This window comes from Rhipicephalus microplus, chromosome 1 (assembly GCF_043290135.1).
Source record: "Rhipicephalus microplus isolate Deutch F79 chromosome 1, USDA_Rmic, whole genome shotgun sequence".
In the NCBI taxonomy this organism is placed as follows: Eukaryota; Metazoa; Arthropoda; class Arachnida; order Ixodida; family Ixodidae; genus Rhipicephalus; species Rhipicephalus microplus.
In genome coordinates this window covers 274,459,855-274,486,824 of record NC_134700.1, presented here as the reverse complement: position 1 = coordinate 274,486,824, position 26,970 = coordinate 274,459,855, and the positions used below count along the sequence as shown (strand labels likewise).

General features: G+C 45.4%; 1 protein-coding gene across 3 annotated transcripts in view; it reads left to right on the top strand.

Annotated features, from left to right (window-relative positions):
* Nucleotides 1-1,561: 1,561 nt before the first annotated feature.
* LOC119165053 (uncharacterized) overlaps nucleotides 1,562-26,970 on the top strand; it is an 89,033-nt gene continuing 63,624 nt past the window's right edge. For all 3 annotated transcript variants that reach the window (XR_012895305.1, XM_075894959.1, XM_037417249.2), the window contains exons 1-3: nucleotides 1,562-1,677; nucleotides 2,467-2,585; nucleotides 10,616-11,040. Coding sequence is in view for 2 of the 3 variants with exons in the window: in XM_075894959.1 (XP_075751074.1) it covers nucleotides 2,476-2,585; nucleotides 10,616-11,040 (535 nt within the window). In the remaining variant the exon portion in view is untranslated. The remainder of the gene's footprint in view (nucleotides 1,678-2,466; nucleotides 2,586-10,615; nucleotides 11,041-26,970) is intronic.

The following is a 26,970-nucleotide window of genomic DNA, read 5'->3' as shown; positions in this document are numbered from 1 at the left end:
CGAAATTGTACTTTTTTGAAATGTTGAAAGTGCGAACATTTTATGTGCCCTAACTACCAGTTTCTCTGTCATGATATATAGAAATATATTGAAAAAGATTAGTAATTCCGAGGCAAATTTGTACAGGCTACAACACTAAAAAAAAGTATCGCTAAACCAAACTCCAACCTTTATTTTTCTGAGCGTGATTTTTTTGAGCATCACGAATTCATATAGTTTATGCTTCTCTTGTAAAGCTGGAATTTGTAACATTGGCGCTAAATGTCGAGCGCCGTGGTACGCGCGCGAAAGAAAAGACTGTTGGTCATATTCTGTGGAGGCTAACAGAGGACCTTGAGAACCTCGATAGCATAGGGGCTCCACCCAAGATTGCGCTTGCAGTCGAAAATTCTCGGCGATGTGCTGGGCTCGCTTTACCGCCCTGAGTTGTAGTTCGTACTGGGAGCTTCTACTGTACTCGTTCCATGCATCTTGAGATTTCAGCTAGCGCCGCCAGGCTGCACGTAAATTTCAAAGAGCACGCTGGTTTTCAAAGTTAATTTTATTGCAGTCATCTGCGCAGAAAGGGCATGTGGGGAGCACGTCAGGTTTAATATTGTGCATGACTGTGGGCGTGATGAAGGTACGCGTCTGTAGCTGCCGGATTGTGATCACGACCTCCTCTATAAACTTTATAGTTTATAGAGGAGGTCGTGATTGTGATTGACCGTGCTCTGTTGAAAAATTGTAGAGTGGGCCGGGGAAAATTCTCCTGCTCTCCCGGTGGAGTGATGTGATCGTGGTGGGTGATGACCGGGTCCTTGTCACCCGTTGGGTCCCCGCGCGTGTCCCCAGATGAGAGTTGATAAAATGAGAGGGGGGTCGGGGGGCACGGCTATTTTGCGCCATGTATGCATGGCAAAAAAAAAAAAATAATAAATCAGGGGGGAGGGGCGGCTTGGCCGCCCGGAGTTCCCCTCCCTGTCTATGCCCTCACAGGTGGGCATGCCTCATCCACGGCGTATGTGCGTACTTCCTTCGTGTTGGCGGTTTGCGATGAAAAGAGGGCCGCTGCGAAAGTTCATGTGGTTGTCTTCAAGTCTGTGTGTCTTTCAGGTGATAGAGATGGGCCGACTCATTTGACCTCTGCTTCAGCAGCGCTCGCGCGCTTTTACCCGCTCGTGGAAGTTACAATGCTTGGGCGCATGTTATCAATTTAGACTTTTTACAGAACATGGCCGACATGGCAGGGACGATAAAAACCAACAAGCTTTTTTAATTATTTTTAGGAGGCATTGCTAGGGCGGCTAGGGTGACGCTAGCGCTACTAGCATTGTAAGAACTCACCAAGCAGTCCATAGCAGACGACAAAAATGACGTCACATACCTTGTTCGCAGCGCCATTAACAGCGAAGCACAACACAAGGTAATGGCGTAATGTGCCGCGTGCTTTTTAATAATTAAAATATTTTATAATAATTTGAACTATTATTATTATTGTAGTATTAAAAGGTAATATTTAGCAGTTTTATAAATTTAAATAGCCGTGACAACATTTTTTTCACTTTGAGGTCAATGACTTGTTCAGCACTAGTGGCGCTTTGATCGCAACCGGCAAATCGGCGCCGGCGTTCATTATCTTCCCGTCATTCATTGCGTTTCTTTCATCGGGTTGTGTGTGGTAAGCCGAAGAAAAATGTGAGTTCACCTTGTTATTCGTATTGAACTCGCCCGTTATACTTGGTGCTAGCCATGTAAGGCGACGCGAAATGTCTTTGTGTTCGTTGTGCTCTTCGTAACGCTGCCGCCGTGATAATATCGCGTGTTCAATTCTTTGTCGAATCATCTAGGCCTAGCTCCGCCGACGCCCGAAAGCGGCGCACTTGTTCAGTGTGCTCTTGTTCCAAGTTGAGAACATTGTCGCTCCCGCAACCTCGATATCGTATGGGTGCGTCTGAGAAAGCGACTTGAGATGAGCTAGCTTGTTAATAAATTACTGGTTTAACTATCTGTCAAGACTCAAGTGTAGGCCTAGTGGGGACCTCGCTGCCGAGTGAAAAAAAAAAAAAAAAAGCGATGCGTAGTCACCTAGGCGGCGCGGCTAATTTGCATTTCTTGCACGGTGGTCGACTGCGTGCCACTTCTCACGGGTTTAACGACTGGCGTGTACGTCATCTCAAAAGTTGTCTATTGTCATCGAATGGCACTGTGAAGTGTATTCTGTTCGGCGGAAAGTATTAGTCGTGGTAATCGTGCAGGCTATAGCCACGCGGGTCTTCGGTACAGAGTGACTGCACGTGCGACGGCTGTGCAACGTGAGGACTCTTATTTGAAAGGCTCTTGGTTTTATCGGGAGGCTGGCACAGGAGGACTTTCTAATCGTATTCTGGAGCCTGTGCACTTAATTGCGTTATTATATGTACGTTTGTGATCGCTCTCGCGTGCCGTGTGTGCGTGCGTGTTACATTTGCGTTTTCGCTTGCGCAGCCCTAAAAGATGGATGGCGGAGGAATGCGTGGTAGAGGTGGTTACTCAAGAGGGATGAGCCGCGGAGACTTCACAAGAGGTCGTGGCGGGCCTATAAGAGGCCGTGGTGGACCGCCAGGGTGAGATTTTTTTTTTGTTGTTTATGTAATGTTGAAGGGTTACAAAGCCCCTCACACGCTTCTGAGTATCCGTTACACTCACGGAGTCGTATTAGTATCACATTGCCGTGTTTCTTTCAAGTTTTGTTATCGCCATGTTACACTGTACGTAATTCTCAGTGCAAACTGCGCCTGCAGTGTTCGGGAAGCTTCGGGACTGTAGTAGATCATTTCGTTAAGATCACACCCGCTTGGCAAACATTACAGATTATTCTGGAAGCTACGTGGTCGCAAGCGATAATGCTAGAATATTCGACGACACATGTACGATTGCAGATGCTCTGTTCACCGCTATCAGTGCCTGTGTATTGCTGTAATATCTGACCTTCAATTTCCTGGCCACAAGTTCGGCCGAAATAAACAGTTTCATCTTAGCAACAAGTTTGCTCCCTTCGTCCACGTCACAACCCCGTGACATCTGGTGGAGGAGCTGCTTTATCATGTGCCAGACGCCCACGTCGCAAAGAAGGCACCGACACCAGCCACAAGCAGCGAGTTAGCCACAGGCAATAAAGGTCTGCCACCGGAGTTCGGGTTTTTACCCGGCAAGACTCCGAAGACCATGACATTGAACTCAGCGATAATTACAGCGCGTGGGCCACCTGCACCCCTCCTGCGCCGGCAACCTACAGAGCCACCAACTTTCTAGTTCACCGCTCGAAGACCGGGAAAGCTGGCTTGACAGGTTCGGCTGCGTGAATGACAAGCTTCAGCATGTCAATTTCGCTTTAGGAGATGCTGCTTGGACCTGGTTCGAAAATCAAGAGCGAAGCGTCTCAACGTGGGACATCCTTCCCGCCTGGTTCTTCGCCATTTTGGAAGTGTGGTCTGCAAGGAGAAAACTGCAGCTCTTTGAAACCCGTCTGCAGATGCCAAATGAACACATGGTGCTATTCACGGAAGATGTGATTAAGCTTTTCCGCCACACTGACCCAACGATAAGAAGGTCCGCTTGCTCATGCGAAGTCAAGCAGGAACTCTTCACCAGGCTAATCAGGAACACGCCAAAGACGGTCGCCTAATTCATTTTGGAAGCATCTACAATTAAGAGAACGTATCCGCGTCCCTTTGTGTCATGTGAAACGGCCTTGAAGGCCGTTTCACATGACACAAAAAGTAGCGATTCACAAGCAGTGCGGCACGGCTGCTTCTTTTCGGGTTCGAGCTGCCGGCTAAACTGGGTCACTTTCCAATCTTCAATGTGTCCGCACAATTCATGCTTATGAATGCCTAAAATTTAATTAAGCAGTTTTTTATGCGTACCATTCTCGTGTCTTATAAGTGAAATCGTCGAAAAAAAAAAAAAAGGCTTAGGTGGAAATTGGTTTTCTGGCAGTGCGCTGTCGTTTCGATGGTAGCGGCACCTCAAGGCGCGGCAGCAAAGCTCGCAACATGCCACGGGTCTGGTGGCATTTCTAACTTAGTTCACAACTTTCTGTGTGTGTAGAAAGTTTTTCTTGGAATTTTAGGAAGCACCACTGTGAACTTTCGGCTTTATCAGAGGGAAAAAAGGTAGTGACGTGTGGCTCTACAAATTTGCTCCAAAATTAACTTGCATTGCTCCAAAGCTTCTTCAAAAGTGAGTTATTCCTGCTCCCTGAGCTGCTTCAAAAGACCGAAGCCTGCTTCCATAGGTGATGGTATGCGAGTATGCAGTACATGTGATGACAGTTCAGATCGATTCAGGAAAGGTGAACAGACATATGTAATTAATGTAAGAAACAGAACATAGGTCGAATTTTTTTCAAGAAAAAATTCAGTCTACCCACGTCTTATTACCGGTCATTGGCAGAAAAATATGTGGAGGTCTTGTAACAATGGGCAGCTGAAGTCTAAAGCCTCCATCGCCATCTTGAGCATAGGCAGCGATGCCGTTGGACAAGGCCTTCAGTGTTCTGGCAATACCATTTTGCCTCTGTGGTTTTCCCTTTTCTATTTCCTTCAGAAATGAGGAATAGTAGACAGCAGTTTCTGATAAGCTTTAAGAAAAAGTTAAGTACGGCGAAGCGCACGGCAACCTGGCAACTGAACAGGAATTTGGGAGTATCGGAAAAAGCGTCACATACTGGAGTAGCCAAAAGCAGCGCATTACATCCTGCTGCAATAACAAAAAAAAAAAGTTGTCATTATCATGGACGGACTGCAGTGCATCCCGAACTGGAAACGCTTGTCGCCAAATTCACCTGGGAGCTGTGTGCAAGTTGCTACCCATAACAGCAGAGTGCATCCGCGTGAAAGCTTTCAAGATAGCGCGCGACTCTGGGCTCACTAGGGTGCATTTCAAGGGATCGCGATCGTGAGCGCGGCGATTTTTGAAGTGAAAGGGCTTTGCGCTGAGCCGGCGTACTTCAGTCTTTTTACTAATGCTGCATCAGTAATGCATTGAATGGACAATGCACTCTGGGGCGTTACAGTGAACAACAGGCGTCGTTGCACTCAAGTCCGGGAGAGTCTTAGTGATAGCACGTAGTGACCTTCTGGAGTTTAACTACATAAGATTAGTGTCCAAATAAAGAAAAATGTCCCCACAATGCAGCTCATTTTGCCAAGATAAGGGTATGCTGTGGTACTTTTTTTATTTCTTTTTCAGGCATTTATAGTTTGGGGGGGGTCGACCAATGTCTGTTTTTACGGTACAGTTAAGTTTAGATATGCTGAAATTCACAAACTGCCGGCAAAATTCGTTATATGCGGGTTCAGTACTAAATTCGAAAAATAAACGCTCGAATTAAAAGGTGAACTGAAGGCAGAGCTAACCTGAAACACTTATTTAGCGATTAAGAACTGCGTTATTATTACGATAGCAATTATGTGGACACTCTCGGTGGTTTCTTGTCACCGCAGCCATGTTCCGTAAAAAGTCCGAATTCATAATTTCACTCATTGTAAGTTAAGAGTGGGTGTAAGTGTGCTAGCGCTGCTGAAGCAGAATCAAGTGAGTCGGCTCATCTCTATCACCTGGAAGGTGCAGGTGATGACATTCTCTCTCCCCTCCCCATGTGTTAGAACTGCCGTCAAATGCTCAAACAGAAAGGAAACCTCAAGTCTTGGAACGAGCATGAAAAAAATGTGGCGAAAGGGGGGAGGGGTCACTTGAGTAGGAATAGTTAACTTTGATTTTAAGGGCGCAATCGCTGGTGCGCGTGCTATCTCACAAGCATCAGTACGCTTCCAACGTGCAGAGACTGTTCTGCAAAGAGCACTTCTCCCTGGAGCGGCCGTATTAAGCGTTTTGTAGTTCTGTGATATCAGGTCCAAAAGAGTTGGCTTACTTCTTAATTCACATGACATTACAATTTGTTGATATCGTGTTCATTGCATTCAACGTGCTGTCATGTTCTTGCGAAAGCTAATAGGTGAATCGTGAAGGATACGGTTGCAAACTTACAGTGCAAGGCGGAAGCGCATGACAAGTTGACTTTCAAAGATCCTTCATTGTCACCATGCCAGTGGCGTACCAACTCTTTCGCAAGTGTGTGTGTACATATATATATATATATATATATATATATATATATACATATACATACATGCATATATAAAGAGAGAACTGTATTGACGAGCTCGCACTCTTAGGCACCACAATGTTTTACACTTTAACAGGCCGAGGAATGGCGCCTTTAGCCCGATTTCGGTGTCCAATATGCGACGTTCATCTTTCTATCGCACCTTTTTCTTTGATTATGCTTTGGTGGCCAACATACATATACCACAATAGTTTGTTTAATGAATTTATTTTGAATGTTAGTTGTCTGGATGGAGATGTACCAAGCATCAACGAAGATACATCAAAGTTGAACGGGTCTATAGCTGCCGAACACCAAAGCATGCATTCGACAAACCTTCCTTTATCAGTGTACAGTAAATATTTAATTACCGCTCTAAAGGTGCGTTTTAATTTCGTGTTACTTGCAGCATAACAGTGTTTTGTAGTTTGTGCACGTATACTGTGAGCTCATACTTGCAGAAAGAAAGAGGAATAGAGAGAAATAAGCAGCGCTGCACGTGTGTGCTTCTTTGCTGCCTGAGATGTATTTTGAGCTGTAAAATACAATTCAAGTTCAGTGAAAACCAACTAGCCAAATTCTTAACCAAGCCTCCGTAGTGCTGAAATTCACGATCTTTCACCTTCTCCCTGGTGCGGTGGGTCAAGTTGTGGGGCAATCTTAAAAGCTGAGCTTTCCACTGAGCTTGAGTCCACTGCTTTATTTGTGGCCACTTTGCAAGCTGCCACTATGGCTGCATTTATCATGAGCAAAGCTGATCAGGTTTATCAGGCAAAAGCAGCATCATTTTTGGCATTAGTACGGAAAAACGATTTGCCACACTCGCCAGTCCATGAAACGTTTGCTTTGCTTGTTTCCATCCATAACTGCATCAAGTCGCAGCAGAATAAAGCATGAACAAGGGATGTAATATTATAGGACCCTGTTCAGTGTTTTCCTGCTCTGCAATACTACAGCACAAGACACGAAAGCGTCGCATACGCGACCCGCACCGCTATGACCCTACAAGGAAAATCATCACTTCCATCATAACAGTTGGTTTCTCTTGTTGGTTTCTCCAGCGTGCAGCCAAGTGACCTCTGTCGAAAGTGGGGGGCTCAGCCTCCGGACTTTTTTCGGGGGGGGGGGGGAGGCGCTTTTGCCCCCCCCCCCCCTCCGGCTGATACGCCTATGCACAATCGTCTTGGAGTTTCCAAGTCACATGCTGAAATTCAAGACAGCAGCGGAAAAGCTGTAGAGTGCTCTGTGTAATAATATATGCATAGATTCATTGTCACTTCCCCTCGTGCGGTGAATGAGAACAGTTGGCAAATCTGTACAAATGGCAAGAGGGCACTTGCTCCTTATTAGCCCATATTTGAAATCTACTGAAATAGGAGCGCTTGCTAAAATTTTTAGTCAATGTGAGGGCGTTACAGACACTGGCAGTGTTAGCCCAACAAAGAAAGACTAAAAATCGGGATACCAGCAGAAATCAAACCCAAGCTTTCTGCATGGCAGTCGGGTGTTCTACTTCAGAGCCACACAAGGCCAACTCCGGCAATTTTTTTTTAGGTTTTTGGATCTCTGTGAAATTAAGTCTGTGCATTCATTCGCATGTTTCTGCTAATTAGGCCAAATTACAGGCTCGAGGGTTTCAAAAATTGTTTTTAAATTTTACAGATTGCCTTGAAACGCTCACGTGGCTTGCCACAATTGGGAACATTGCGTTTTTTTATTTCCTGTCGATCATGTGGGTTTGGCCGGTGCATTCTTCGTGGAGCATGCGATTTCCTTTTCTATGTGGGTGGGTGCGTGATGAGTAACAAGTGCTGTGGCATGGTGGTCAGAATACACCATTACGGCCACTAAACACTTGCAGCTGATGACTGCTCGATGTTGGAGCGTTTAAGCTAGTGCTGCCAGCTTGCTGCACAGAAAGTATGGTTAGTACCGTGCCTGTTAAAATGCACATGTGATAACTGACACACTGAAAGACTTTTTGTAATGAAGGCAGGGTCCACTGTGACTGCATCTATTTGTATACGGTAAGCTGCACATTGTGAAAAAGATATTTACTTGACTGACAACTTATGCAAGTGCTAAAAGCGTGTGCGTGCAACACCAATCAAATATGGCACGGCTTAGTCACCTATCTGCTGACCGTCTGCTCTTCGAGACTTTTGCTGAATATTTCAGCTATCGAGCATGTGACAAGAGTGACTTGGGAACATAAAAGCACGATTACCCTGACATGGTAAAAAAAAATAAAAAAGGTAGACTTGGCCGATAAAACTGTGTTGAAAAAATAGTGGGCCGGCCTAATGTCTGCGCAACATTATTTGAGGCTGTAATGCTGGTTATATGTACTTCTCTGATAAAACACCATGGTGAGTAAAGGTCAATTGTGGTTTCATTGTTTGCTTTGCATTTAGATTGCCTTGCATTTAGAGCAGTCTAGTTAACATTACAATTGTGTATCCTTATCATTCGACTAGCTATACCTTAGCATTGCCTTACCTTGGATAAATATGCTAACAAAAGTGATCAAAAGTTCTGTGCAATATTTAAATCACTGCACAGTACAATGCACTTATTTTTTTGGCAATGTCGACGTCTGTGCTCTAACGTGAATGCTAGTATTTTGTCAGACTATGTTACCATTTAGAATACTGAAAAAGAATTTGTGGCCATGATTCTCAGCCAATTTCAAGGACTGGGTGCTCAAATTGATTGTCACAACCTTCATTTCTTGCAGAAACTGCATTTTTCACAAACTGCCACGTCTGGTAGCCATGCTAGGAAGTAGAGGAGAGGAGGTGACATTGCAATGCACCAAAAACAGGCATGCCAACAATGCCAGCTGTCACTTGTGCCTCATCCACTTACCGTAATTACTCGAATCTAACGCGCACCTTTTTTCTGGTTAAGAGAGTTCATAAATCGCATGCGCGTTAGAATCGAGTATGAACAAAAAAATTACGGTCAATCAATTGCCATCGGCAAATCCAAAATGGCCGCCCCCTACGTGCCGCGTCGGCATGGCGCGTCTGCCATTTCTGCCTATGTGTTTCCCATGTGCGGCACTTCATACGTGTGCTGAGGAGTTCATCTTTTAGTAGTGCATTAGCATCGACGGCGTGGAAGAACCGACTCCAAAAACTCGAGTGCACCACGATGCCGCTTTTAAAAGAAAAGTCATCGCGTGTGTAGAAACGGACGGAAATCGGGCCGCATCGCGGTCGTTCGGAGTTCCCGAAACATGTGTGCGGAACTGGCGGAAACAAAAGCAAAGCTTCACGCAAAGGCTTCAGTGGACCACAGCAGGGTCGGTTTCCGCAAATTAAAGAGCTGCTCGGCGAGTATGTGCTTGAGCAGCGAGCGGCACAGCGGCCCGTGACGACAGAACTGCTCCAAGTGCGGGCTATGCAATTAGTCTTAGAAAAAGGTCTAATGCGGAGCCAGTTTAAAGCGAGCAAGTGCTGGCTAACTAACTTTATGAAGAGGAAAGGCTTTTCCCTCCGAAGGGGAACATGCACATGCGAAAAGTTTTGCGGAGGAGTACGATGAAAAGCTTCACAGTTTTCAGAGGTTCGTCTTAAACTTGCGGCGCAACAACGGCTACCTGCTTGGGCTAATCGGGAATGCCGATCAGACTCCTCTTTACTTCGGCATGCCTGGCACCACAACGGTCGAGAAGGGGGCAAAGCAAGTTCGCGTGCTCACATCGGTCCACGGTAAAACTACAGTGACGGCAATGCTCTGTTACACGTCAGATGGGCACAAGCTTCGCCCGTACCTCATATTTAAATGGAAGACGCTCCCGAAAGGAGTCGTTTTTTCGAGTGGTGTGATCGTGCGGGCCAGCGAGAAAAACGGGTGCGCGTTGCAATTGATGTCTTACGTTTTTTTTTTTTTCCGCGATGGAAATCGGGTGCGCGTTACAATCGAGGGCGCGGTAGAATCGAGTAAATACGGTAGCTGCCTCTGCAGTTTACAGAACCATTGTGAACAGCACTGGCAGTGAAGAATGCTCCCTGCTGGGGTAATGCACCTGTGCTTTTATAGAAGGGGGATAAGGGGATGAAAGGAGAGGGGTGTTAGAACGTGGAGTCATGGCTCGCTCATGCGTGTGGCCACCACACTATGGCAATCTATAAAAAATACAGCCAGCTTTTTAAAAAAATAATACATAAAGCTGTTTATCGGAACAGTCATTTTTCCAAGTAGAATTTTAATGTTAGTCAGTTTTCCCAATTTTTTCGTTCTCCCTTAAACCGCCAGTATAGTCCACATGCATGCAAAGGCAATGATGTGCACACAACTAGCGCACTGCACTTAGAAAAACATGTTGATTCACCTGATGATGCTTGGTTCAAAGCCAAAAAAATGCAGGGTAGAGGACTACTCGTTGATTGCTTTGCATTGAACAGTGCTTCATGTGGTGTGTATCTGCCTATTGTTTTAGGTAAGCAATTTTGGGATGTCTGCATTTGTTCATTGCAGGGCATTCAGAGGCGCACCTCGAGGCGGCGGAGAATTCCAGGGCCGTGGACGAGGAGACTTTACGCCGCGGGGCCGAGGAGACTTCTCGCGAGGTCGTGGTGGCGCCGGTGGTGACTTCTCTTCAAGGGGAGGAGGCAGTGAAGAGTTTGTTCCCAGAGGTCGAGGTTTTACACCACGAGGACGAGGGGGACCTCCCACACGTGGGCGGGGAGACTTTGCACCAAGAGGCCGTGGAGACTTTACACCGAGGGGCCGTGGAGACTTTACACCGAGGGGCCGTGGAGACTTTACACCGAGGGGCCGTGGAGATTTCACACCGCGAGGCCGCGGCGACTTCACACCGAGGGGCCGCGGGGATTTCACACCGAGAGGCCGCGGAGATTTTGCTCCTCGTGGAAGGGGCGATTTCAATGCTGCCCGTGGAGGTGAGTGCACGTGTGCGGCGTAGCATGTGGTTGGTGTTCGTGGTGTTTGTGAGCTAGTATTGCGTAGTCAGTTGCTCTGTGTTGCCCTTTCACCAAGATTATATACGCTTGAGGTTATGTATGTTAGACTCCTGCAGTTTAAGCTCTAGAATTATCCAAATTGAGTCCTGCTTTCTGGCCACATAAGAAAGGGTTTGACATTAAAAGGACTAAAACTTGCCAGAACACTATCGGCAATGCACAAGTGGGGAAGCAGGTTGTCTACTAACCTGGAAAAGTCTGGGAACTTCTGAAAAGCCATTGAGCCACGCCGGTGCTTGGGACTTGTTGGCAAACTTGCCTTAGGCTGGTTTGATGTCCGGAAATCGCGTTAATACGGCCTATAAAGCGTTTTGAAACAGCGAAAGAACAAGAAGTCGTCGCACAATGCGAATGGCGTAACTAGTGGGCCGTCCAATGCTCCAACCCATTACAGAAGCTTGTTCTTGTTCTCTTATTAACTGTGGCACATACCCAGTTCAGGCATAATTCCTCATAGTTGTCAGCCACTGCATGAACAATTGGCACAAAATTCCTCGCAATAGTTTAGCGGATACCACGCTTCTAGGAAGAATGACAAGAAATGGCGAATGCCGCCTACTCTAAAAATTTTACTAGTGCTGTAGTAGGCATCAAGCAAGTGTGCTTGCAGCAGTTACCCAGTGAGAGTTGGAAAAGGCTCTGAAAGGTCACTCTTCTAGTTTTCGCTGTGACTGTGCTGCGCCTTCCGTGCAGACCTGGTGATTTTTTTTTTTTTTTTCAACGGAACACGTACACATGACCAGTCAATTTTGGTGGCCTGTCGAATCCACGTGTTCAGCAAGAGCATTCGAGGTGATGCGTCTTTTCATGAGGTCGTATTCATGTTGTTTAATGGGGGACGTGCTCTTTGGGAACCAGCCTTCTTGTTTCTGGTTGGATATTGATAAAAATTGGCACACACTAAGAATGGCCTCACAATGCTTCCATGAAAATTTTAAGGGGGGATGTGGGGATCATTTAACTTTTTTGTTTCTTGGCCCAGGTTCATGAAATTTGGTATACAGACTAAAAATCACATTAAAGAGATGAATGGAAATTTTCATAAAGATATCTTTACTTGTTCTCATTTTATAAAAAATTCTTGAATTAGTCGCTCGTGGAGAGTCTGGCACAGCAAGGAAACTTGCTGAAGTGCTGGAACTTTTAATGTATGTGTAGATATTGCTTGTAGCCAAAGGCAGTGCCAGGTTTTTTTTTTTTTAAGCCCTAAAAATATTCTAGTGAACATTATTTGCATATGCATGCGCTTCATCATGTCCTGCCTTTTCGTAATTGTGAACTTTCAAAAAAAATGGAAGCTTATACTAATATTTGCAGACTGCCTTCAGTTATGGCAAAGTCTACGAGTTACAATAAAACAAAGAATGAAAATCGGTGCGGCCATAGTCTCACAATGCTTTCCACGAGCAAGATGGTTGGCAAAAAAAAAAACATCACAGAAAATGGCTTCTAAAGTTTTGCAAATGTGGCACCTTTATTAAAATGCCCCAGGGCTATAGTCTTTGGCATCACTGTGAAGAGGCATCTTCTTGGACCTCTGTCCCTTGGTTTCTTCACTTCTACGTGCTTTTTTGACATGCAGGCAGTCTTTTCTTGAGCTCTCTGGAGAGCCATGAAACCAGGCTGCGTACCCAATGTAACACACGTTTCAGAGTACATACGCACGCATCCTGAATTATTTCATTACTGCCTCGTTTACCGCTGTCTCTACAGGAAAAAGGGAGGCATGTTGGTCCTTGGATAGTAGAGACCAAAGCACAGAATGCAAGCTCTCGGTTGCATTTTGTCTTTCCTCCTTTACACCGCTCAAGCAGCTGTGCGTCTGCAAGGCGTTCATACACTGGAAACAGCGCTTTGGCAACTCTGTTGGAAAGCTTTTACTTGTGGGCTGGGGATGCATGTCCTTGTGCCTCTGCAACTCTGTCTACACCAGCTCGTAGGACCAGGGGGGCTCATGGTGAGGACCGCATAAAGAGAGCCGCGAACGCTCGATGCTTGCGCCTCCACCGCTCCCGCTGATATGTAGCGAGTCTTCAAGTGCGCCTGAATGGTGCGATATTTGTTTGACAACGTGTAAATTAAATTTTCGAACCACTGGCACACGGTGAATCAAACTTCCCGTCGAACCTCGTCGACGCGCGGGGAACGCTCCCTGGTAAGAGGCGCGCTTCCGCAGGCTTTTCTGGCGCTCGGTTGACGGCGTTGAGCAACTTGAAGCGAGCGCACACGGTGAATCATCGTTCACGTCAAAGCTTGTCGACAGAGGAAGATCGCTTGTAGATAAAGGGCGCACTTTCGCGTCCTTTCATCCGAACGGTAGTCGACGATTTCATGTTGGCTACGCGAGCGAGCGCTTGCGCGTCGAGGGTCGTTGTACCCACCTCAGCTCGCTCCCCCCCCCCCCCCCCCCTTTGCCGCTGCCACGCCCTGTATAGTTTTCAATCTGTTTGTGGCATGTATCCAATCTTTTTTAAGGGGGCAGACTCGTCTTTCGAACCAAAAAGTGACAAAAAAAATTAATTTTTTAAAATTGACATACAGTCGAACCTCGCTGCAACGAAACTGATGGGGCATAGAAAACATTTCGTTAAGGCGAAGATTTCGTTGTAGTGAAATAGTAAAAATATAGCTGCTCTGAGTTAGCGAAACAAAGCAACGATTACTCTCCAAATTCAAAAAGTGTCCACTACTTCCTATTTTTCCCAGCAGCGTCACGACGGGATTCTCACCCATGCATAGCGAGGCCATGGTGAAAACCACACTGAAACAAGGCCTATAACCGCTTTTGTGAACGAACCAAACAGCTGCATTAACATGTTAACACCAGCAGCTGTCTGCCGTCAAAGTGTACTCGACAACGCTGAGATGGAGGCAGGGTATCGTGAAGCGGTGACTTTTGCTTTATTCTATGTCATTCTTACATCCACCACTCGCGGCTAGCTGATTTTGTTGATAATGCGGACTAACAGCTGCTCTGATTAGTTACCACAATGGCCAAGCGCGAATGAGATGGTACGCATTAGCATCGAAAAAGGCATTTTACACACTTGCGTGAAAGAAAACCATGGACAAAGCGACTGAGCTTCTGCTTTGAATCGTCTGGGGCTCAAAAGTAAGCCAGTGGCAAAAGCAGGGCAGTCTCATTGCTATTGCTATCGAGCAATGGCGGCACCCATGCTTGCTGAAGAGCGGTGGTTTCTGGTGGTGCCAACGCGGGTTTTAGACTTCGTCGACATATTTTCAAGTTCTGGAAATGCATCAAAATGTTAGTGTTTACTGTATGGCAATAAATATCTGAGCCTGGTATTGCATCGTGAAATTTTGTTAAAGCGGGATAGCAGAAGAAAGTGTTCGTTGCGAAGACATTATTTATAAAACCATGAACTTTTCGTGTTAGCGGAAATTTCGTTGAAGTGGCGTTCGTCGTAGCGGAGTTCGACTGTATTTGGTTTCTGCAAGTATTTTATCTCTGCAAATTTTCTCACACCAGGAAGTGGTAATTTTTTTCTGTCATTTTAACTGTCCAGATTCTTGGTGCTGTTAACATGCAGAACGTGCGAAAAAATGGGGACCGACTTTGAGGCTTCTTTATAATTTGCCACCGCCTGTGTTAGAAGCTCTGCTACGAATTTAGGGGGGGACACTGTACTTGAGACGAAATGTCGGATATTTCCATGCGTTTATAAAGAAAATTCACGGTGCGATTGAGTTTTGATGCTGATTTCAAAAATGCAATTACTGTTCCTCTAAACCAATTAGTTTTTGAGACATCCTAAAATTAATTACCTGTTGTTTGCCAGTATAATGAGACAGGAAATTTGTATTGCAGAGTTACTATTGGCACATGCCTGTATACTAATGAACATAAGCTACGCAACGGTAGGAGTTTTTATTTGATAATTTTAGCACGGTTTGTTGCACCCTGCACTTCAGTGTTGCAGACACGCCCATTTTATGCTCCAATTTCTGGCAAAAATTAAATTTTTTGAAGATTTTAATCATAAATTCACACCTACCATTGTGTAAACTAAAAATACAGCTACATGTCACAACTAAAGTGACAGTCCTAGCTGCTCTGGAGGCAGAGATATTTTTTAGACAAGTTTGCAACTGCAGCGAAATTTGAATCCTGAGAAATCATGCAAAAACACAAGTCCATTTTGGGCAGACAGTAGCATGGAAAATTTGTTTATTTACAATGATTTGCACATCCAGCTTTCTCAGTAGGCACCAGGCATATAGTCTTTCTGTTTTGCGTCACCTAAATGGTGGTTTTTCAATGCCTGCTGCATGTTTTCGGCAGAGGCACACTTGCGAGCTGATGCAAGTCACCGTGTGCGACGAACATGCGCGCGTTATCCGCGATTCGTCGTATAATGCGGTTTTCCGGCTTGTCCAGATTGAGTTGTTGACGTTGCAGAATGACCTCTTGCACTCTCATCAATTTCAAGGCTCCAAGAGCAGCGAGGTGTTAGTTTCCTTTTCACGTAAGATTGCCACATTTTCGAGTGAAGGCCGCGGTGCAATATGTTCATCGTTGCGTACACATCGTTACGAGCACTCTACCTGTTGTCAGTAGCCTTCATTGCACGGGCGGCGAGCACCTTCATTGTAAACAGATTGATTTTCTGTTTGCCGAAGTGCGGCTAACTCCACTCTGATGACCCGTCACGCAGTTCACATCCGACGGGGGAACCCGCGGCATTGGCACGTTTAGCGATAAGACTGCGCTTCCGTTCCATCGTGTCAAAGACTGCTATCTCTCGTAGCTTCACTTCTGCTTTTTTACTTGCCGTCCTGTAACTGTTGAAGCTCCAAACCATGGCTGCTTTCAGACGTTGTTGACAACCGACAGGCTCGTACATGAGTTAGGCCTACATCGGTGACTCTGTGACCGCCGTTGAACGCAGCGAGTTTGCTATCCTCTCTATCCTGAGGGATAGTGGGGCTCTTTGTGAAGTTCACAGCGAAGGAACGATCGCCACATCTGCTTCAAAAATTAGTGCGGTGAGGAACTTCTTTACTGTGGCAGGCTGTCGACAGCACCGTGACAAAATGGCACATGTCCGTGCGCGTCACGATGAAAAAGCAGACGCCGGAAACGCCACTTGGCTAATCGGGTGCCTAGGTTTTGTCACGTGCCCCAAGCAGCCAATAGAATCGCGCGGTGGTGCTTCTCGGTGACGTGTTTTTGCTAAAAAAACAATGAGCAAGGCGAGTCACTGGTGGCGGGAAATTAAAGATGAAGAAAACCCTTCCAAACGAGACCAACATTACCACGATAGCTCGCTCAGATAAGTGCAAAATAGTTGCAGATTCGAAAAATGTCAACTTCAAAAAGTCGGTTTTTTCGCAATTTTCGGCCTTTTAAGACCCGTGTCCCCCCTTAAGAACACCTTTATGAGAATTGCAAAACATGCGTACCATGATTGTTGCTCTTTGAAGAAGTGCGTTTTTAGTCTTTTCTATTTTTCTCAAAAAGTAAATTTACGACTTCAATTTTGAGGCCTCAATATCTCTGCAGCAAGGGCAGGTACAACCTTTTTTTTTTTTTTTTTTGCAATGGAAACCTTTGTGTGTGTAGAATGCAAGTATTATGATGCATGTGTACCATTGAATGGAGATTTCAAATCTACAAACAGATTTTGAATATCTCATTAAGAAAAAAAAGCAACGATAAATTTCTGCATAATTACTAATTTTTATGGGTCTTTATGGTAACTTACAATAAAAAAAGTTAGTTTTCAAAACTACGCGTTTCTTCTGAAAGGTTCATTCTACAGGCTAAAGCAAACTAGATGTCGAAACTGTTATTTCTTTAATCAGAAATAATTTTTAAACATGGAAGGTAAAAATGAGCTTCCAGTAATGAGCTGGTATTTGTCATTTAATTACAATTCTATCAAGGTTGATAGAAAGAGGAGCTTTAGCCTGTAGTTCAAGTGCTGCAGAAAAGAATGGTACCAAGTTTAGTTATCTTCGAAGGAACTTGCTCAACTTCCGTAAAGCACATTCACTTCACAGAAATGACAATGCAAAGAAAATTATCTTCTCAGTTTGAGAAACATTTGGAATTTCATATATTAAGCTTTTAGCAAAAAGAAATGGTATTTTGCCATAAAATTTTTCCAAAGCGTACTTCTGGCTATGAATACCTCAAATTGCAATGTTTGAAAGTCAGTGCTTTTTACAATTTCGTGCTATTTTAAGACCCTTGTCCTCCCTTAAGGGGGACATATACAGCTATTCTTATTTTATGAATTTGGGATGTGATTTGCATAAAAAGTAATGCATCAAGAGCTATTATTGAACCTTATATTGCTGAATATTCAAATATTGTAAATATGAAATTTCATGTTAGTATCTAAATTTTACCCAAAGTTATGAAGTTTTTATGTCGCAGTCTCTTAGCTCTGAATTTTCACTGGGGATTTCTGAAAAATTTCAAAATTTTACATTGACCTTAAACATTTTATCAAGGTTTTCTTGTGCACTTTGATACCCTAGCATTCAAACAGAAAAAAAGATCAAGAAAATTGAATCAGTATTAGCGACACAGTGCTCATCGCAAAATTCAAAACATGCAAAAATCTGTATTTCGGAAAAACGCAAAAACCTGAAAAAATTGTGAAAACGAAAATTTCATGCATGAGTCACAGCACTTGTATTCACACTCGGAAAGCCTTTGCGGAGTAGTCTGAAGCAGGCTTCTGCTTGTGCTTCTTTGCGGCTGCTTGGGGTTGCAGTTACTGCTGCCACCAACCCGTCGCGACATCCATTTCGAGCCAATTTTTCCACAGTTGCTGCAGTCAAGCTTCAGCTTAATTTAACGGCTACGCCGTACTCACGCGCGTTCGATGGTCAACTGACCACGGCACACTCGACAAGCAGAATGTTCGTTTAGTAAACTGTTCACCATGTTGAGGTCAACCATGGCACAGTCGAGCCCGCTTATAACGAACCTGAGCGTGATGCGGCGTCCGTTCGCTGTATCCCGAAATTCGTAGTAAATGAAACACTGCTTTTAAAAAAAGTTGCGCGTGAAAACACAAACTTTTTATGCCCCCAAAAGTCTGTGATGCACGTGTTTCGAATAGCAGAAGCGATAAGGGCGGTCTCGAGTTCATTTAAAACGGCAGGGCGCTCGTTCGCCGAGGCCCGTGGTATAAGCTGCATGAGGCACTGACTCCAAAGTTTCGTCGTTCTTTCAATCCAATTCCTCGAAATCGCTCTCGCCATGTACCATCGGCTGTAATTAAACCATCGCAACAGATGTCCCACCCGCTGCGCCAGGTCGGAGTCGACGACGTGCTGCCACAAATCGCCGCCGCAGTTGTCCTGTTCGGAAGCTGCAGGCTCGGCGTCGGGCCCGACGTCGACGAAGTTGGCCTCGCGAAAACAGTTTCGCGCGCATGTAGCCGTCACAGCCGCCCACGAAATATTCACCATCTCCACAGCTGCATACCGGGACGCCCGAAGCGGCAAGTTGGCTGCCAGGAGATTAACAGCTATGAGCAAGCACTCCGCAACGCGGCACCTAACACGCGGATTACGCTTAAGCCAAGTGGTCACTCTTTCGACGTTTTGTTGAGTGGCAGGGAAAAGCGTACCAGTCCTCCTGACGGCCATCATGACCACACACGCACACCAAGAGCGAGCAAAACGCGCACACGCGACACACATACCAAAACGCGTGGAACAGCTCTGGCCACGTTTTCAGTAAGAAAACGAATTTAATTCGAGCCAGCGTGGCAGGCGTCGCGGAGCGGAGGAGACTGGCGAAGGGGTTGTGATCAAGAGAGGTGAGCAGACTTGTGAGAGAAGGGCAAGGAGTGGACATAAAGAGAGAGGAGGATGCTGCGGGAGGGCGACCTTGAAAGCCAAAACACATGGGAAGAAGGCAGGTTGGGTAGCTTGCTTAAAAGGTCCGCGAAACTCGCACGTAGAAAAACTTGCAAAGAGTGCATGGCCGCCTGAATCGGTGCACGCGGCGGTGTTCGAAGAAGCGGCGGCCATGGTCAAAAATCGTTTTATAGCGCCGGCGGGTTTGCGTGGCCTCACGAACTTCGATATTTCGCGATTCATTCTGCGCAAATTAGCAGCCGTTTTCGCGCTTCCGCACGCACGCGGAAGGCGTGCTGAGTTGAGTGCGAAGTGAGCGACAACAAGTCCTAAACACGAAACGAATCGCAAATTATCAGTCGGTGGGGTAGCGTACGTGCGTGCACTAGATGCAGGTTATCGGATACAGTCGGTGGCCGACGATGTTGGCAAATGGTCTGGTCACTCCAGGCCGGCCACGTCGACAGTACCAGCGATCGAAAACAAGGTAGATGGCGGCAGTGTCAAAACACGGGCCTCGTCTGGTGATGCGAAATGCTCAGAGTAGCGGGAGGGGGAGACAAAGGACTGAGGGGTACTTAACAAGAGCGGCAACTAGAGTGGCGTGGAGGCAGGGTCAGCGTTTAACAATAAGAATGCGTGGGCACTTCACTGATGCCTGATCAATGGTCGAAATCGGTTTCCTGGGAAGTCGGCGGACCACTGACTCTTTTCGCTGTAACCATCAGCGGCGCTCAAAAACGTTCCTTGTAAGTGTGATTTTGTGCCATTGAACCAATGTATATTTTCACGGTCACGCGGATATTGTTCATTTTAAGCGAAATTTGGTTTGAAGTGGGGCCATTGTATGTGGGCTCGACTGTATACGTCGGGGCTGACGAACTTTCGGGGCCGCGCTGACTCGCGAGACCACTCATTTTGCGATCGGTTGCCGAGACTGAGGAAAGCTCCGCTGCTTTTTTGCTGGGCGCGACGCTTGATGAGTTCTCGGTCAGCCGATGTCAAAAATGTCGCGTCTATTTTTGCAGCTCGATCGCGCATACTTGAAGTACTGCGGCAGCGGTAGCAGTCGCCGCCACGCTTTCTCCAGTGCGAGATCTGCTGCCGCAGCATTCTCCACTGTCTTAATCACAAGCGGCGGCGTTGTTTCCTGGGGCCTTGAAGTATTACCGCAGTCAGCTGATTCCGGCGGCACCATGGTCGCCGTCACGATCGCTTGTGTTGCAACGCCGTTTCGCAGCGTAATCAGTTGCGCTATTTCACCGAGATCTGCAGATATCTACGTCGACAGTTGCGATGATTTATGGCACTCTGAGAGCGTGTCGCCACTGGTACCAGTTGTTGCGATCGAAGGCTGCCTTTGTGTCGGGCTGCTGCATCGCGGCGACTGCCGGTCTCCTGTCCCGCTCTGCTCTGCCGATGTAGCCTGCGCTGGCTGCGATGACTCGTTGGGCTGCACAACACATTTTTTCCGTTGCTTGTTGAATTTGTGAAGTGTGCGGAACTTTCGAGCACGGTTTGGCATCTCTATTTCGATCGCAAAACTTCACAAATGGCGGTGACAACGCGCGTGTTGCGGCCGCGCTCCAATCACATGCCGCTGTTCACTCACGTGAGTGCTATGGAGCAATGCTACCGCACGGTTTTGTCGCTTGTTTTTGCCTGGTAGTGCAGACTGGCTGCAGCATTGAAGGTTCGTTCCTGGCGGAAAAGCGAGCTCAACAGAAGCTGTTTCAAACGAGACTAGGATGGCCGCAATCCTATGAGTGGTTTGCGCGATCCGAGCAACGCAAAAGGGGGCCGTTTTCGTCTATTTCGTAAGCGAAAGCAAGTGCTGGGATGACTAAACACGACATTTTTTGGCTCAACGACGCATAATTTCGACTTCATGTTTTGTTGGCAGGTGCGGTATGATATGAAGATAACGAAAATCACCAAACTGAAAAGTAGTTTTTGGTGTTTTTTCGTCGCCAAGACCCGTTTGCCCCCTTGATTACTCATCAAAATTGTAACACAATTCCAACTGATTTTGAAAATGGATAGTTTATTTTGCTGTAAAATAACCAAGAATGGCCTAAAAACCAAATTGTGCATTCCTTTAAATATATAGTCATTAGTCTATGTTGGCATATCTTAAATATCATTGTTAATGAAGCACTTTTTTCTATGGCGACCTTAAAAATTGGGGGTGAACTTAAGTTGTCTCTGGAAGAAGATTGTCTGAAGTTGTCTCAGGAAAACTAATAATATTTGAAATCATCAGAAAAAACTGTGTAATCCTGTACAGTTCCATCAAGATCACTGAAGAAATAACCAAAAAAATGTCTAAGACCAGTCTGCCCCTTCAAATATTTATGCGCCTCGGCACAGTTATTACTAGAGGCCGCTTTTCCGAAATCTCAATGTGGCAGTCTGTTATCCACATGAAAGAATTCAGTTCTCCCATTCGACTTGACTGTCTAGCTCCAATAATTAAAATATTTTACCTTTCATAATTACCATTCCAAATATCTTCAACCCTCTCAAGATGCCTGCCACCATAGAAAAGGCAGCTGTGAAGACAATGAGCAAATGGTGCCTTTTCCAGATATTTTAAGAATACTGGACACATTTCTTGAAACACCCTGTATATGCTAGTTTAGTAAATTTTAAAATGTGATGGAGGTTATCTCTTGCATTCTACCAAAAGTTAAATCCTACTATTGAGATTTGTTTCCACTTTATTTGAACCAGAAAGAGTGGCATTTGCACAGGTCTTTTTTCTTCATAATAATTGAGATGCACTTGGACCTCATTATGACAGAGTTGTATGCTACATGAAATTAAGTTTTGTATATTTGAAAATTCACTATGAAAGTTTATTCCTAACACTATATTTATTGCAAAACTATCTTTCATTTACTTCGTTTTAACCGATATTTTACTCTATCTGGGTCAGTTATCGTATTTACTCGTGTAATCCTCGCAGTCGCATAATTCTCGCACCCCCTACATCGCCCAACAAAAATACAATTTTGTTTTTCCTCGAGTAATTATTGTACCCCCCAAAACTGCCACAATAATGTCTGCTCGTTCCAGCCACTGATGATGATAGTGCGCGCCATCTGGCGCACTCTCTTAAGGGGGGAAGCGGCTTTGGGATCGCGAAAAATGGCAAAAAAATTCGATTTTTTGAAACTCAAGTTTTCAATTTCTGGAACCATTTTTTTATCTGGTTCCAAAATATCTACACTGAAAACCGCACAGAAGTGCTTCGGAAAATTCGTTTCACCCACCAGGTAGGAAAAATTTTTTTGTAAATGGCGAGAAAACGGCGTTTTTAAAAAAAAATTATAGCTTCGCGATGCTTGGGCCGGGAGCCGGCTTCTTGGGCTCATCGGAAAAAGCATTTCTCCGTGTTTAACTTTCCCGCCTCAGCTGGCTCCTCCCTTTAACAAGTAAGCAAAAAGCGAATGTTTGAAGGTCGTTTTGCGGCCCTTGATTGGCCGTGGCCGCCATGTTGCCTCAGCTCGCCTCGCCATTGGCCCGACGCTCGCTCCGGGAGATCGTCGTCTGCTGCTTGTGCGTCGTGAGGACATGGCTCTCGAAAATCGCTACTTCGTGATGTGTTCACGGCTTGATGATCACTTAAGATATAATTACGCTTTAGTTACGAGCAGTAAGCGGATGCGCGATCAGGTTACTATGAGCGGGCAGGCGGTCTACGAGCGCCGCGCGTCATCGGAGTCGTCTCTAGCCCTGATTCCGCCGACAGTGAGACTGCGGAAAGGAACGGCGCGCTAGCGCATTCGTGGCGACGTGCTTCTTCGCAAGCAACAAAGCTGGAAGCGGCGGCATGATCCGATTACTATGAGTGGCCGCACCGGATGCACGATCAGATTACTACGAGCGGGCGCGCGGTGGTCTACGAGCGTGGCGCGTCATCGGAGTCGGCCTCAGGCCTAACTCCGCTGACAGCGAGACTGCGGGCAGGAACGACGCGCAAGCGCACTCTTGGCGACATGCTTCTTCGCAAGGAATGTACCACATCACTCGCTAGCTCCTCTGAATCACGTACGGGCATTTTACGCATCGGCAGCGGACAACACAGTCAAGCTCGTCACCCCCCCCCCCCCCCCTTTCACTGCCAAGGATCGCTCGGAACAGCGGCAAGCAGTTTCGCGCGTCGTCATTCGAAAATGCGATGCCAAGTGCAGTGCATGCCGATTTTTTGTCTTCGTAGTTACACATTTCCCGCATCGTCATCGAACGCCGCCGGCAAGTGCATTACTCGCCAGCTGCACTGTCCACGCGGCCGCGCACCCCACGGTCGTATGGAGTGCTGTCAATAAGCTTTTGTGATGTGATTCAGACGTGCTTGGAGCCGTGCTTGATATCGCCATGAACGTCTATGAATGTTCCGAGGTTAATGAATTGCTGTAGATTAGTTTCCGCGACCGGCTGTATGATGATGCGTTTCACAGCTAGAGCGGCGAAAGAGCATGTATGAATCAGGGGCACGAATTTTTATATGCCCGTTTCGTGTCATTAATTATACTGCTAGAAATTCCCAAGCCACCAGTCTTCTGCCCATAACTTTGTTATTTAGAAAGAAGGCATAGGCCGTCATGGTGTGATCCATTTTTCTGATGCAATAAACCTCTCTCCAAATAAAGAAAAGTTCAGTGAATATTTGTAATCCGTACCTAATTACGCTATTTACAACTTCAGCACAAAAAAGTATGTGTAATAATTTCAGTATATGGTTACAATCTTTTCTGTCATGCCTATCACACCACTCCTTCATACAAAGAACTTGGTTTGAAATCCATACTTGTTCTTTGTAAATCATGAAAAGAATTCAAATATCACAAGACAAACCTGAGATCACAATTTTTAGGTGTCTTAGAGACGTAAAGAAAAGTTGAAACTTTAAACGCAGCTTTCTCAATACTGTTTTTTTTACATTATGCTCAGCCCCTCCACATGGTTCAATGAAGAAATAATTTGTTTCTCGTAAAGTATTTGCTGTATTCATTCAAAATTTTTATGGTAGCACTGTGAGATCATTCTCAGTGTCTGTGCCAATTTTCATCAATATCCAATGAGAAACAAAAAAAGTTCATTGAGAAAAGCCTGTCGAAAACTTAGACAGGCTTTTTCTCACAAGTGTGTTTTGGACATTGTGCATTGCTCGTGGAAAGAGTAGCACGGGAATGACTGGACCGATTTTGATTCTGTTTTTTTTTTTCCTGAATCCCTGAACACTGCTTGTGGGTACAGCAATCTTCAATTTCTGTTTTATGGCCCTGTTATTTTTCTAGACGATGATTTGTCCGTGCCACTGTTTCTGACAATGTGTGTCGGCAGCCATGATGATCTCTAAAAAAAAGAGAACTTATTAAAAAATTCTGAGAGTGCCGTACCCTGTAGCTTTCTTTTGAGTAAAGATCAACACCATTCGCAGCTTCCTGTCATGTTTTGTTGCAGCGCTAGGCTTTCCACGAGTAGACCTTGTAATTGGATCGTGTAGCATTATGTAACTTCAGAAATACTGAAGCTATCGTGATGAAACTGCATATTTCCCCCATTATAGACACTTATGAGTATGCATGCCAAATTTCATTGCTGTAGGTCAACAAAGTTTTTTCAATGCCACTTCCCCCCCTTAAGCATTAAGCGTACTATTATTGCACGGAGATTCAATCCAATTCAAGCCAAGTCAGAGTGGCAAGTGCGCGTTGCGGCGTGCTTTGTATGTCGTGTCGGTGATCTTGTCATGTTATGCGGCGATACTGCTTTCAAGTCGAAAGTGATAGATAATGCACTAAACAACAGCAATAGGGCCGCCAGCAGGCCCAATACACATTGGGCCTGCCGTATGCCTAAAACTGGAATTTACTTTATTTCTTCAGACGGAAATTGCGGACGATTCTGGTAAATAGCCATCAGCCCAATACTGGCGTCCTATGCTTACTTTTTCAAGGCTCCTGTATAGCGACAAACGCTACCGCAACGCCCACAAGCTTTGCTTATGCCATTCTGATTCTCGACTATTTGCTTCTACTTGTGTCTCAAATAAATCTTGCTTTGTGTTGAACCTGTGCTTTTATTGTTGAGGCAAGTTTTAATTAGTACATCTCAAAGCTTGCTGTTAGTTGCTGGTGTGAAAATCCCGATTTGCGGCCACTTCGTTTTCTTCTTCGCTCTGTACGTTTTCGTGGAAAGTTTTCCCCACGCGATTCTCGCACCTCTCAACTTTGCATCGAATTTCCACCAAAAAAGTGCGATGAATATGCGAGTAAGTACGCTATATCGAGGTACGAGTGCATACTCAAATGTGAAATTCTAACCAAAACGCTATTCAGTTCAAACACAAAATTCACTATTCCCACAAGCATAGGTTTCAATGAAGATATTTTGGAATCAAATAGCAAAAGGGCTACAGAAAATGAAGATGTGATTATCAAAAAAGCTATTTTGCATACCCCATTAAGAATAAAAGCATTTGACTTGCAAATATCTTTTATAACAGACCCATTCACATGAGTCTTCTGTAACAGTACCTGGATTTTATATACAGTTAAACCTTGATATAACGAAATCGATAAATTTAAAAAAAAAATTGTTTTAAAAAGGATTTCCTTATGCAGGTTCGGTACATAAAATTCGTAAAATAAACGCGCAAGTTAAACAAAAGGGGGACTGAAGGCAGGGCTATTCCAAAACCCTTATTTTACTCTAAAAGCATTATAATTGCGATAGCAATTACAGTCTAATCCCTTTATAAGAGGCATGCTCCGGGCAGCAATTCTTGTCTTTTATAAGAGATGTCTCTTATAAGCAGGGTATCTTGTATGCATTTTCTTATCAACCCATATTTATTGTGGGTACGCTGGTCTCTTGTACCTATTTGTATTTTATATCAGTGTCTCTAATAGAGGTGTTAGACTGTATATGGACACTTTCGGCGAGTTTTTGGCCTCGCTGTCATGTTCTGTAACAAGTCCAAGTTGATAACATGCCCCCGATCATGCTCCAGTAGCAATAATGAACTTGGATTTTAAGGGCGGTAGGAATCGCTGGCACACTTGCTCTCTTGGTCAGTATCAGTGCGGTTTCAACGCGAACTGTGTGAAAAGAGCACTTCTCCCTGGAATGGCCGTATTTGCTCACACCAGCGTTTTGCAAGAGTTCCGCGATATTGCATCCAAAAGAGTTGGCTGCCAGCCTTACTTTTTATTACATTACAATTTTAGCTATCGCTGATTGGCTTAATCGCGAAAGCTACCAGCCGGCGAACTCGCGGCGTGGCGCCTCCGAAGATTCATGACCGTCACTGCGGTCTCGAAGTTTCCATCAGCGCCTAATCTGACATTCTCTCGGTGGGGAGGATACGGTTCTCCGAAATAAGGTCAGTTTCGTCGCAGGGGCGAAGCAATGAATGCGATGGCAACTTGGAACGTAACGCTGAGAATGGCAAGCAGATCAAAACGTGCAGCGTGCGGCTCACACACAAATGACGCACCAAAACAACATGCATAGGATAAAAGCGAACTGTTTACTGCTCGACCCTTAACACGCTGTTTAAACAAAAACAATGAATGAAACCTAATCACAGGTTATAGATATGAGTGCGAACTAACTAGTGCCCCAGTTGCTACTCCGCTGTGTTTGAAAAGCGCACTCTTTTCACAAAGGGTGCCTGTCCAGTAAGGGAAGTGATCTTCCCCTCAAAGTTGAAGGCAGGCAATTCTCCCCACCCCAATTCTATTCTCCCCATGGAAGGATAAGCTTGCCTGCACAAGCATCTAACCATAAAATAGAAGAGGCATTGATCTAATCTCCCCCCCTTCGTGAACCCAAGCAAAGTACTGTGGGAGATAAACGCTCATCAGTGCAATAACCATGTGCGCGCAGTAAAACTATGCACGTGGGCACAACCATGAAAACGAAGGGTGAACGACACAGATACCGCGGAAAACTATTCGGTAAAGCGCTCTCCATATGCAGCACGGCCTCACATAT